The sequence below is a fragment of the Mustela lutreola genome, chromosome 15 (assembly GCF_030435805.1).
Source record: "Mustela lutreola isolate mMusLut2 chromosome 15, mMusLut2.pri, whole genome shotgun sequence".
NCBI lineage: Eukaryota > Metazoa > Chordata > Mammalia > Carnivora > Mustelidae > Mustela > Mustela lutreola.
The window spans coordinates 36506496-36519770 of record NC_081304.1 but is presented as its reverse complement, the minus strand read 5'-3'; the positions used below and the strand labels follow the sequence as shown (position 1 = coordinate 36519770).

General features: G+C 39.7%; 1 protein-coding gene across 9 annotated transcripts in view; it reads left to right on the top strand.

Annotated features, from left to right (window-relative positions):
- The window catches only part of ACACA (acetyl-CoA carboxylase alpha), a 285737-nt gene that overhangs the window by 207357 nt on the left and 65105 nt on the right, over positions 1-13275 (top strand). For all 9 annotated transcript variants that reach the window (XM_059149711.1, XM_059149709.1, XM_059149710.1 and 6 more), the window contains 4 exons: positions 1000-1269; positions 4818-4915; positions 9286-9406; positions 9989-10099. In XM_059149711.1, coding sequence (XP_059005694.1) covers positions 1000-1269; positions 4818-4915; positions 9286-9406; positions 9989-10099 — 600 coding nt within the window. The remainder of the gene's footprint in view (positions 1-999; positions 1270-4817; positions 4916-9285; positions 9407-9988; positions 10100-13275) is intronic.

The window sequence follows — 13275 nt, the reverse complement described above, 5'->3', positions numbered from 1 at the left end:
CATTAAGCAGGACCAGGAATGCTCGTTCATCTGGTAGGCTTTGTGTTTGGGAGCGAGTGGAGGGGGTGGGAGTGTGGGGGAAGCCAGAAAGAAATGGGGGGGAAAAAAAGAATGGAAAACATTACTTATCCGGGTATAGAGAAACAGACAGGCAGGCATGAAAAACTGCTGCTGTAACTGGGGTGTGAGTGAATAGAAAAGAAATGGAACTAGCAAATAAACAAGTAGAAGGATTGACTAGATCTCATATAGAAGGGGATTAAAAGAAGAGAGGGCTGGGAGGGTTTGGGAAGAGACATGTCACCCCTGCCTTCTGAGTCAACATCATTTATTTTGTGGCTGGACAGATGCTCCTAAACAGAGAGTAGAGATTTACATATATCGTTCCTTGCGTGCTTTGGTTTTCTGGTGCTGGGAGAAAGTGGCAAGAGTTGCTTACAAGCATGTAGTGTTGAGCTCTAGTGAATTCTTGCAGAAATGGAAGACACCTAAAGCAAGCTGGTCAAGAATGCTGCTGTTACTCCTGTCAAATGCTAGAGAATAGTAAAAGGATCCAGGATCACAAAAGTGGTATAGTTCGTGACAGGTGATTCTCTTTCTGCTCTCCTCACATGTGTAAGAAGTTTCTCAGACAGACTCTCAGAGAAGATGGAGCTAGTGTCTTAGTAGACAGGGTAGGAAGTCAGGGAGTTTGGGATTTAATTCCCTGCACCATGGCATTCTTCCACATGTATCTTGAGTACATTTAGACTTGATTTTTCCATCTTTAAGCAGATTGAAACAGCTGGGCAATACTTAGTAAACCAGCTAGTCTCACCACAACCCAGGGAAGTATGCTAGAATGTATGTTTTAGTTTCCCCAGGAAACTTGGCTCTTCACCACTACGTATCTTTACAGGAAGGCTGTGTCTAAGGTATAGTCTGATACCTTCAAGGAACTTGAAAAAAATTCTGCATGTAAGAAGCTTCTATTTATTTGTTTCTCTGGTGCCTTTGCAGATTGGCATGGTAGCTTGGAAAATGACCCTTAAAAGTCCTGAATACCCAGAAAGCCGAGATATCATTGTTATTGGCAATGACATCACATACCGAATTGGGTCCTTCGGGCCCCAGGAGGATTTGCTCTTTCTCCGAGCTTCTGAGCTTGCCAGGGCCGAGGGTATCCCACGCATCTTTGTGGCAGCCAACAGTGGAGCAAGAATTGGACTGGCAGAGGAAATTCGTCATATGTTTCATGTGGCCTGGGTAGATCCTGAGGATCCTTACAAGGTACAGACTAAGCAAAGATAAAACTGCAAGACAATGTATGGTTCTCTTGCTCTATGTGTGTATGTGTCTACACAAATAAAGAGGTTGGGGAAGAGGTAGAGGTTTCGGTTCAAAAGTCAACAGTTACAAGTAAGCCATAACCATAAAAGACAAATTGTCTTTTAGTATATTCACCTGTTTTTTTCCCTCTAGCTTGGAAGTAGATTGCTGTTTCTTGGGTTGAACACTAGAGGAGATAGATACGCGTTCAGCATGAGACATGCTAAGCCAGGAATATCTATCTTTAAACCTTTCCACTGGGGCTTCCAGGACTTATGGTCAGTCATTTACAAAAGCTCTTGTATCCTCAGCTTCTTCTCTGATTGTTCTCTTCTTGAAATCTGCCTATCCTCTGAAGATACTGCTTTCCCTGTAGCCCTCTTACAGAGTGACTGATCTCTCTCTCCTCTCTTTCCCTTGTCTCGCTGAGCCTGCAGAGGAAAGAGGGGCTTCTTTGTGCCTTATTGCTACTTCCAGACCCTTCTCACCCACCTTTCCCTCTGAAAAATGCCCATCTTTGAGTCTCATGGCATCAGACTGTGCCACACCACCACTTATCAGAGAGGTCCCCACCACTTTGGTCACTCCTTCTCATTCTTTGCATGTTTCAGTTGCCGGCATATTGTCACTCACTCCTGTACAATGAGCCCTGTTATAATTCTTGGTAACTTCTATATCCATATACATGATCCATCCCATAATCCAGCCTCATAAATCCTTGACTTCCTGTCCTCCACCCCAGCTGAATCTCTTCTTCCCCATGATCTTAATTTCAGCCCTACCTTTCTTTGCCACCCCTCCATCCTCCTTACATCCTCAGCTTACATTCTATGGTCAGTCATAGGTTAATCATTATAATTGTATAATTACCATCTTCCCTACACCCTCAACTCCTTTGGTTCTTTCCTCTTTCTGCTTACTCTGTCTCTTTACAAAAACCTTGTTTAAATCCAATATTCTCCATCAACTCACATACGTGAACCTGCATAGCTGAACGCTGATAGAGAGAAATATCCAGTGCTATAGACTGGTCTTACTTTAAATTCATTTGCGAACCTCCTGAATGACAATTTCACATCTTCTCCTCTCTCCTTCAACTTCCAAAACCCTCTTGCCCCATCCTCCCTCTTAGCGGATGACCTTGCTCTTCAATTCACTGAGGAAATAGAAGGAACAAGAAAAGAGAAGAGAGCATCTACAAGCTCCCACATGTCTACATCTGTGCCTTTATTCCCTGCCATCTCCCCTGTACTTTGGATGAACAGTCCCTGCTCCAATCTAAGGCCAGTCACTCCTTTTATACACTTAACCCTTTCCTTCTTACATCATCGGGTTTTTTTCCCCTCTACTGAATCTACCTCTTAGTTCACAAATACTTAGCCCTCCATTCAGTATCCTTATTGACAGTAAAGCTTCTTAAAAGCATTGTCTCTTCCTGCTCTCTCCAGATACTCTATTCCCATTCCTTTGGAACCCCCCTCAGTTAGGTTCGCACCCTCACCAGCCCACTGTAGCTGCTTTGTCAGGGTCACCGTGGGTTCCACACTATGAAATTCTGTCACGACTCTCAGTCTTCATCTGAGTTTTTCAGTGTCTTAGTAGCCTTTGACACTGTTGATCATTTCTTCATCCTTGAAATATTTTTCTCCTCTTGGCTTCTAGGACCCCAGGGTCTCCTTTTTTATCTTCCTATCTGCTCCTTACCCGTTTCCTTCACTGAGTCATCTTTTAAATGTAAGAGTGTTTCAGGGGATGATGGAAATATTCTCTATTTTGATTGTGGTGGTGATTTCCCAAGCATCTATATTCCAGAACTCATCACACTACAGTACTTAAAATCAGTGACTTTTATTGCATGTAAATTATACTTCAGTAGAATTCATATTAAAAGTGTATGGAAATTGTTGGTGACTATGTTTCTTTTGGGGGTGATGGAAATGCCCTAGAATCAGAGAGTGGTGATGGTTGCACAACATCAGAATATACTTAAAAACTACTGAATTGTTCATTTTTAAATGGCCAGTTTTGGGGCACCTGGCTGGCTTAGTTGGTGGAGCATATGACTCTTGATCTCAGGGTCATGAGTTCAAGCCCCACATTAGGTGTAGAGCTTACTAAAAAAAATATGACCAGTTTTATGTTACATGAATTTTAAGCCAAGGTCCTACATAGCCTGGCCTTACAGTACCACCCTGCCCTCTTTTCTTGCTGTGGACAGTCGCATTCCATGCTAGCTCCACAGGCCTGCTTACTCTTTCTGGAACTTCATGAGGCACACTCCTGTCTCCATGCTTCTGCACCTACAGTTCCTTCAGCCTAGAATTCCGAACCCCAACCCCATCCTGATAGCCTCATGTTTTGTTTCTTCTGTTCTTCAAGACCTTATTCAAATGCCACTTTCAATGAAGCCTTCCCTGGGCTCTCCTTCCTAAAGGTTCAACTCTTGCAACACTCTTTTTTCTTTTCCTGAAACATTATTCTCATTAATAGTATATGTTTTATTTATTGGTATATTTTCCATCTCTCTCACTGGAACGTAAGTTCCACAAGGCCAGGAAATTTTGTCGGTTTTGTTCATCCCTATTTTTCCAGTGCCTAGAACAGTACCTTGCCCATAAGAGGTACTCAGTAAAGACATGGTAACTGACATAATAATGATCCTCAGCACTATAAGATTCTTGTCAGAAGTCACACAAATTCAGTGGCAGATTCATGTCTCTTCCGTGTTGTGCTCACTGTGGGTGAAATTCATTGAGTTGAACACTGGCCTAATTTCTCACAGTATTTAAAACGTCTCCTCTGCTTACTTTATTATTTTTTTTGACTGCATGACTAATTCACGTAATTTAAACACATGTATTCTATAACCCTACCTTGTGAGTGTGTGATGTATTGCAAACATAAATAATTATGAAAAGTTAGTGTGATTTTTTAAATGTAAATAGGAATTATGAGTTTACTGAAAACAGCAAAAGGCATGAATTCAGTGTTCACTGGTGATTATCACTGCATAGAGTTCTGATTTTAATATTACCTTTCCAGTTTTGTGATCCTTTCAATGATCTCTTACCCATTTATATTTTGATGGAACTATGAATTTGAGAAAGTAAAGAATAGTAATCCACACAGTTCTTTAATTTTGTGCTGATGTCTTTAATAGAGGTGTCACAAAAAGATTGGAAAATGACCCTTTAACCCTGATGAAAATGAAATGGATGGAATATACTTGCATTTGTAGCTACAAGATATCTTGTTTCAAGGATAGTCAGTGACTAGAGAAATAAGAACCTTCCACCTTTCAAAGGAGGACTGTCTATTGCTGGTATTCTGTTAGTCAGAAACTTAAAGAAGTGATGTGGCAATTTTTTTTTTATTTTATTACTACTGGTTTTTTTTAGCCATGTGGCAATTTAAAGTTAGCTTGGGAGCTGTGTTGTGCATGCTCTGCTGTGTCTTCTGGTTATGTGCTGATAGCAAATAATGAGTTAAAAACTATTTGTGCTTCACAGGGATACAAATATTTATATCTGACCCCTCAGGATTATAAGAGAGTCAGTGCTCTCAACTCTGTCCACTGTGAGCATGTAGAGGACGAAGGAGAATCCAGGTGGGTATATATGTCATAGAATAATTTGGCCATGGATTAGAGAAAGGAGAATATGATCATTTCTTCCTCACTGTCCTGCTGATCATGACCTTGAAGAGCAATCCAGATTGCTTGTTATGTAATCAGGGAGTCTTAAGTTTGAATCATAGCTCTACTACTCAGTAGCTGAAAGAACTTATTGATTGATGGGAGGTTTTTAAATTATGTTTAAAATATTTCTTCGTTTTAGAAAAAAAGTTGGAAATTGTAAATAATTATGAAGAAGAAATAAAAATCAGCTATAATCCTACCAAGATAGTAATTTTTTTGAAGGTTTATTTATTATTTTAGAGAGGGAGAAAATGCAAGCAGGGGGAGGGACAGAAGGAGAGATAGAGAGAGAAAATCTCCAGCAGACTCCCCACTGAGCACTGAGCTTCACATGGGGGCTCGATCTCATAACCCTGAGATCATAACCTGAGCTGAAATCAAGAGTCGGACTCAACCAAGTGAGCCACCCAGGCATCCTGAGAGATGAAATAACTACTATTAATGTATATTATATTCTTGCTGCCTTTTCTGTGTATATATGCCTCCTTTCTACATAATCAGAATCATAATGGAAAAACTTTTGTAATTTGTTCTTTTCACTAAAAACTATTTTGGGGGAAATTTTGTATATTCTTAAAATATTATATAAAAATATGATATTTAATGGCTTCATAATAATTTATCAAAATAAATCTATATTTTTTGAACATTCAGACTGTTCCTACTATTTACTGCTACATTCCTGGGCTAAATGTTTTTTTGTTTTTGTTTTGCTTTTTAAAGATTTTTGTTTATTTATTTGACAGAGATCACAAGGAGGCAGAGAGGCAGGCAGAGAGAGAGGGGGAAAGCAGGCTCCCTGCTGAGCAGAGAGCCCGATGCTGGGCTCGACTCCAGGACCCTGAGAGTGTGACCTGAGCTGAAGGCAGAGGCTTAACCCACTGGGCCACCCAGGCGCCCCTAAATGTTGTTTATTTTTATAAAAACTTTTAGGAATCTCTCTCATTATTCCCTTTGGACTAATTTCTAAAAGTGGAATTATTGGCTAAAAATAATGGCTGTTTTAAATATATTTTTGATAAATTCAAATTGCCCTCCCAAGATCTGCAGTCCCACCAGAAATACCTGATAGTTTGTTCTTCCCCCTTAATTTTCTGTACCCTTGCCAATATTGATTTTGTCAATTAATAAAATAAGATTAAAAGATCAATTATTATTATTATTATTATTATTATTATTTTAATTTGACAGAGAGAGATCACAAGTAGGCAGAGAGACAGGCAGAGAGAAGGTGAAGCAGGTTCCCCGCTGATCAGAGAGCCCAATGTGGGGCCTGATCCCAGGACCCTGGGATCACGACCTGAGTAGAAGGCAGAGGCTTTAACCAACTAAGCCACCCAGGTGCCCCTATTTTAACTATTCTAATGGGGCAGATTTCCCTGCATTGTTAATTTTTTCCCCCGCGTTTTACTAGCTATTTTTATCTTTTTATATTAGGCTCATTTTTTTTAATAACCAGAAACTTTCCATAATGATTTTAATTCAAATTATATTACATTTATCAATTAATTTAGGAAGATCTGACATTTTCATAACATTAACTCTTGCCAGCAAGAAACATGGTATATGTTTTTCCATTTATTGAGGTGTATCTTCTAAAGTTTTTTGCTTTTTTTCATATAGGTTATGCCAGAAGTTCCCAGTCTTTCTTGATTCATAACACCCTTACTGACTCAGTAACCTCAGTAAAGGTTAGCACCTTTGGGCTAAAAGATATACCCAGTATTTCTGTTTATTAAGTAGTCAGACCCAAACAACTTCATAAGTACTTATACTCTAACAATAATTATTTGGGAGGTATCATATACATAAATGAAAAGGGTTTTAAAAAAATTTTTTAAATAATTACAGTTACTTACTAACAGGATATCTGCATCTATACGAAATCTCAAGACTTAGATTAATCTTGGATGTAGCCACCCTTATTTCTTGTTCTGCGTTGATTTTTTGTGCAGAACTTGGTTTTTTTTTTCCCACAGAAACTGAAAACCCAGCTTTGCAAAGATAGGACATTTTCAGAGGAATGTAGTATTATCTAATGTTTAATTATGAACTACCTAAATCTAGTAGTTCACCTGGAATCCAACAGGTACTCCATATCATAGTGTTTCTCTCAGGTATTCAAAATATCCCACAGTATCCCTGGAAGTTCACCTTGACACCGGAAGCACTGTGGTGCACCATGTGGGTATAATGAGGTTTTGCCATTTTTAAAATGTTTATTCCTAAATATTTTGCACCTTTTCTTGCTGTTCTGAATGGGATTCCCCCTCCCCATTGTATTTTTTAACTCTTTATAACTGATGTTTTAAGAAGCTGTTAATTTGTGGAGCACCTGGCTGGCTCAGTGCATTAAGCGTCTGCCTTCAGCTCAGGTCATGATCCGGGAGTCCTAGGATCAAGCCCCACATCAGGCTCCCCATCAGCAAGGAGTCTCCTTTTCCCTCTACTCTCCCTTGCTTCATGCTTTCTCCCTCTCAAATAAATAAATAAAATCTTTTTAAAAAATATTGATTTTGCATATTGCTTTTGTTAAATTAGCAAGTCCTTTTTCTTCTCTCAGCTACAGTTTCCTCATCTATAAAATGAAGATCAAGTAAATTAATATATGTAAAGCCCTTAGCACAGGACTGAGTACATAGTAAGCAGTTGAAAATCCTGGCCACTATTACCTGTAATGAGAGGACATTACCTATCACACTGGATTGCTGTGAGGATCAAAAATCATATATATTTATGGATGTGTTTTGTTGATTGTATTATACTATACAAAGATTTTTATTACAAATAACATTAAATTTAGTACTGCTTCAAAAAATGATAGTCTGAACACTAGAAGACTCAGACCATAGAGGAGAAAATCGGAAATTTGTGTTCTTTTTCATGTAATACAAAGGGAGAAGCCACTTAAGTCATGAATCCCTGTGAAGCACTATGCAGTCCTTAGGAGGGAAAAGATCTGCTTTGCAGGAAAGGCTGACTGGACCCAGGATTGTTTGTGACTGCATGGCATGTGAGCCTTCCAGAAAGGACACATTAAACCCCCCCTCCAATTATTGTGGCTTATTAACCCCTTAAGGGAGATTAGCCCTACCTGCAACGTACCTCTAGCATTTAGTGCCTAGATACAGAGCAAAAGGAAGAATTGGAGAATTCCTAGGAGAGGCTAAAAATAGAAATGCAAGGGAATCTGGGAAGTAAAGATGCAAAGCCAGAGGCCAAAGGCAAGGGCAAAGGGAAGGATTTGGTAGAAGGTTAGAAGTAAAGAAAGAAGGGAACAGAGAACTATAAGGGTAAAAAAGTACTTTAAGAGCCACCGTGGGATATTTATTATTTCAATTTATTAAACTATGCCCAGTGCCAAGCTTTCTGGATACACACAGAACAGTAAATAATATACGCCCATCTCTACTTCCAACTTTGTATTTTTCCTTTCTTTTATTAGTTGCATTCCCCATCTCCCATTTCCCATTATTAGCTATCACTCCAAATCCCCTGCCAAGAAGACAGATGAGTGGCTCCCACTGGATTCACAGGATGCTTTCTGGACAACTTGGCCAGTATTTCATTTCCACACACATTCCACTTGCCCCTCCAGAACACTCGAGCCAGGACCCCTCCGTGTATGCACATGATATTTATGAAAGAGCAGGAATGGGCATGTACTGTTTTGATCTTCCTCTTAGTCCTGTCTTGAAAAGAGAAAAGATTTTTTGACTTGAGAAATTGGGCTAAGCATTCTCACTCGGCCTCTGAATTTTTTTTTTAATTCCTTTGTAACATTTATCTAAAATTGTTGATTTAATGGCTACTGTTGATTATAGGGAGATCTACATTGACCCCACTTTTAAGAAACTTGTTCTAGAAAGTAAGACAGGGCCTCTAAAATCGGAGCGCCATCTATGTGTCAAGCCCTTTCTTTGTTGCTTTAATTTAACACTCATGTCAACCCTTAGAGGTAGACATTATCTCCATTTTACAGAAGTTACTATTATCTCCAGAGTTACATGGCTGCATGTGTCAGAGCAGGGATTTAAGCCTGTCTACTTAATTTCAGATTTTGCTCTTTCTGCTATACTATATTGCTTCCAGCAAGAATAGGCACCAAGCTAAGGAGGAAAGATGCTTGAATGAAAAGTACAAGAAGAGTATATAAGACCTCTGGCTTTAAATAAGCTTGCAGGATGCTTTTAGCAGCCTTTGAATGGCTATTACTGTTTTTAAATGGATTGTTACTTTTGTGTTTAACCTTTATAATTTGGCATGGCTGTATCCATTAGGTACAAGATAACTGATATTATTGGGAAGGAAGAGGGACTTGGAGCAGAGAATCTTCGGGGCTCTGGAATGATTGCTGGAGAATCCTCATTGGCCTATGATGAGATTATCACCATCAGCCTGGTAAATCTTAACAGAATATGACCTTTTTGAAGGACCGACTGTGTGACTAGGAGTTACTTTTGTCCCATCTCTGCTATTCAGTACCAAATGAGAACATTTCTTAAAAATTATATATCTATTATTTGATTTTCACTCTGCATCCTAATGTAAATAATTGAATATCCCAGATAAACCTAGCACCTCATTTTAGCCTTTAACTTTTTTCTCTAAGCATTCTAACATACCTATAACAGCTTGAATTTCTTTTTTTTTTTTTTTAACTAATTTTCCTCTTACCTCTAGTGTAGATGCCAACCACCTGTGAAACGGGCAAAAGTATAAGAGAAGTAAAGAGCCTATGAACCTTTAAGGGTCTAATACTTGAATCATTCATCGAATTCTGTACCATCTTTTCTTTACCAGGGAATTGTGAGGCTTAATATTATTAATCAAACTTTGCAAAAAGCAGTATTTTTTTTCTGTTAATGTGGATTTTATACATCTGTGCCTTAGTTCTTACAGCGGGGGAGGGACATAAATATGTGACATGTAGAATTTATTCTTTTCTTTCTTTTTTTTTTTTTGAATTTATTCTTTTTGAAGGTTACATGCCGGGCCATTGGGATTGGGGCTTACCTTGTCCGGCTGGGACAGAGAACCATCCAGGTTGAAAATTCTCACTTAATTCTGACCGGAGCTGGGGCCCTCAACAAAGTAAGTTTCTAGGGTCTGGGAGAAGTATGTGAAGCTGTTTGGAGATGATTGTGAATTCTTAATTCAAGACCCTGATTGAGGAGAAGCCATTCAGGCCATGCCTCCTTCAATCTTGTTTCCCTCTCCCTCCATCTTTCCTGCCCGTCACCTTGCTTACCTATTCATTCATTCATTTATTGTATTCAGCAAATAATTTAAGGACCTGCTATGTGCCAGGCACTGTTCCAAGCCCTTTGGATATGTTCATGAACAAACCATATAGAACTCATGCTGTGAAGGATTTACATTCTAGTGTCTTTCTAGAAAGAGAATTAATTGAATGCTTTTTTTTTTTCTGCTCTCCTTCCCTTTTTCTCATCTATGAATAAGTGAAGAGATCTCTTCCCAGATGCGGAGCTGTCTCTGAAACATCTTCTGAACGTATTGACAATATCAAGTTTTAATGTTCTGAGAAATTTGTGAATGTACCTCTTAAAAAGGACAATTAACAGTGGTCCATTTTACATAGAGGAAGTAATTGGTAAATACTGAATGGAGAGATAGGTGGACAGAAGCTTGGATGGATTGCTGGAAAAGAGTATGACAGAGATTTATCATGCCCGAAGAAGAAATTCTTACGCAAGATGCCTGGGTGGCTCAGTCAGTTGGATGTCTGACTCTTGATTTTGGCTTGGGTCATGATCTTGGGGTTGTGGGATCAAGCCCTGCATCAGGCTCTGTGCTCAGTGGGGAGTCTGCTGGAGGTTTCTCTTTCTCCCTCTGCCCCTCTCCCCTGTGCTCATCATCTTTCTCTTCCTCCTCTCTCTCTCAAAATAAATCCTAACAAAGAAAGGGTGGTGGGAGGGAGGAGGAAGGAAAGAAAGAAGGAAGGAAGGAAAGAAAATCTTGTGCCTTTTTAATCCGAGCTCATTGGGGCTTTTCCAAGGCGGGGGGAAGAAAAAAAGTTTGTGAGGTCACTGCTTGTAAGAGTGAAAACTATCTAAGAATACCTGGATGTACAAAAGGCGATGTAGTTCTGATTTCTCTGGAGACATAGGAAAATTATTTTCTCTCCAGAGCCAGGAATATGTAATAGTCTAGGACCGGCTGGCTCACCTTGTACAACTAATGTAACCTCTCAGCTCCTCCGATTTCTTTGTCTGTCAAAGGGGGCTAATAATTTACACACTTAAATGATATGGTGGACATCAAATGGGAAAACATGAGTAAAAGTACATCGTACCTGGCACAAAGTGTTGATCCTCTTTACAACTTCAGTTCCCTATTCGTCTTTCTTACATGATTTGCTGATTTATCTTGAGTTATATGCACGCTGAATTATATCAGATACTGGGTTTACTAGACTTGCACAGACTTTCTCAAACCTTGACTTTCCAGGGGAAAGATAGGAATCAAATGTCCTGTTATCTCCTTTTTGAAAAGCTGATATATCCACTGGTCCAGTTAGCTTTTGGAGCTGTCAGAAATGAGGAGAATCGTTTGATGTGATCAGTTTGCTCTCTACATTCATATGAGGTCTGTATCCTTGCTTTTCCCTCCAAGTAAAGGCAAAAGCAGAACTACCAATGGCAAACTTGGATACCCCGCTCCCTTTTTGGGAAGTGGCTTAGAAATAAAGATTGGGAACTGCCACTACAAAGGAGACTATTACTGTGGGAGTAACTGCTGAGAATCTTATTTTATTTTATTTTTTTTCAAGTTGCTCTTTTGGATACCTTCTTAGGATGAGATATTGATGACTATAGAAAAGAATTGTAGGTGTGACTATCTGTAAGGGTAGAATTTTAAAAAGACACATGTATTCCCTTAATGTTCTCATCCTTTCCCCTTAGCAAAAAGCTAATTTCTGAAATGTATTTCATTACGTTTTCTTATTTTCTTCCTAATAATATGTTATACGCAAAGAGTAATACAAAAAGCAAAGGTGCTTTTGCTGCTGCTGGGGGTTTTTGTTTGGTTGGTTTTTGGTAAAAACTTGCTAGTTGCCTTCCATTTGTGCCATAAAGAAAGCACTAGGGAATTTTTCTTAAAATCTGGTTGAATTGTTCTGATCAGATTTATTATGTTCCCCCCTCTTCGTAGCCTGCAGGGCTGCTTGTTGAAGGAGAAGTGTAGTTGCAGGGGGAAAGACAGGGAAAGCTGCAGCCGTAACTTACCAGACAATGCTCCTTTTCAGAAGGATGTGATCATTTGTAGCTGAAGGGAGAGATCAAGTTATAGAGGTTACCTAATCCTGCCCTGCCTGCTTCACTGTCTTCATGTCAGTGCCTCTTCAGTACATAGACATGTTGTTGGAAGACACCCGATTTCATGCAAATTCATTCAGAATGTCCTGTGTGCCCCTTCGCCTATCCAGGATGAAAAAGGACACTATACGGAAGCTGTACGCTTAGATTGCTTCTTCCGACTCACTCCTTTTGCGTGTTCTGTCTTTGTGTATAAGTGGTGCTTTCGACATCTCTGTTTGCCTTTCTTTCTGTAGGAATCTGTCTCTGTGGGTGTGTGCAGGTCACTCTGAGGGCGAGTCTCTTCCTGGGTGAGTGCTGGTGTCTCTCTTTGTGTCTGTATCTTGCTTCTAGGTCCCTCTCTTTCTCTCTGTATGCCTCCCTGAGTATCCATGTGTGAGGAAGTCTTTGTGTGTGTCTGAAAACACTGTAGAGCTTCCTTAAGCCTTAACCATTTTGCTCGGGTGTGCGTGTACCTGTGCAAAGTGGAAATGTAGGTAGTATATGCAAGCTTTGAGACTGTAAACATTTGACCCCCACCTTTTTGAGTCTTCATCCTTTATGTTAAACATTGGGGTGAAGAATAGGAAGGGAGGGGGTGTGCAGAGGTTGTAGGAAAAAAGAAATCTGTGTGTGCAAGTGCCGATCCCGTTGACCCCTTTGAAAATTGAAATAATGATAATGCGCGTCTCCTGACTGCATCAAAGTATCAGCACATCAAAAGCCAGGAGGCATGAAATGCAAATGATAAAGTGAAAGCAGATGGATTGTGCATGATCGCCTGATGCCCAATGAATTTTAAAAGGTGCCGGTTTGCAAGGGGGGGTATGGTGGGGGTTGGGGGTGAGGGGACTGAAATAAACACGTTATCCCTGCAATTTTTTTTTGTTCTTGACGCTCACTCCTGACAATATTTTTTCACACTTGAGTGAACACCCACTCCATCTCTCT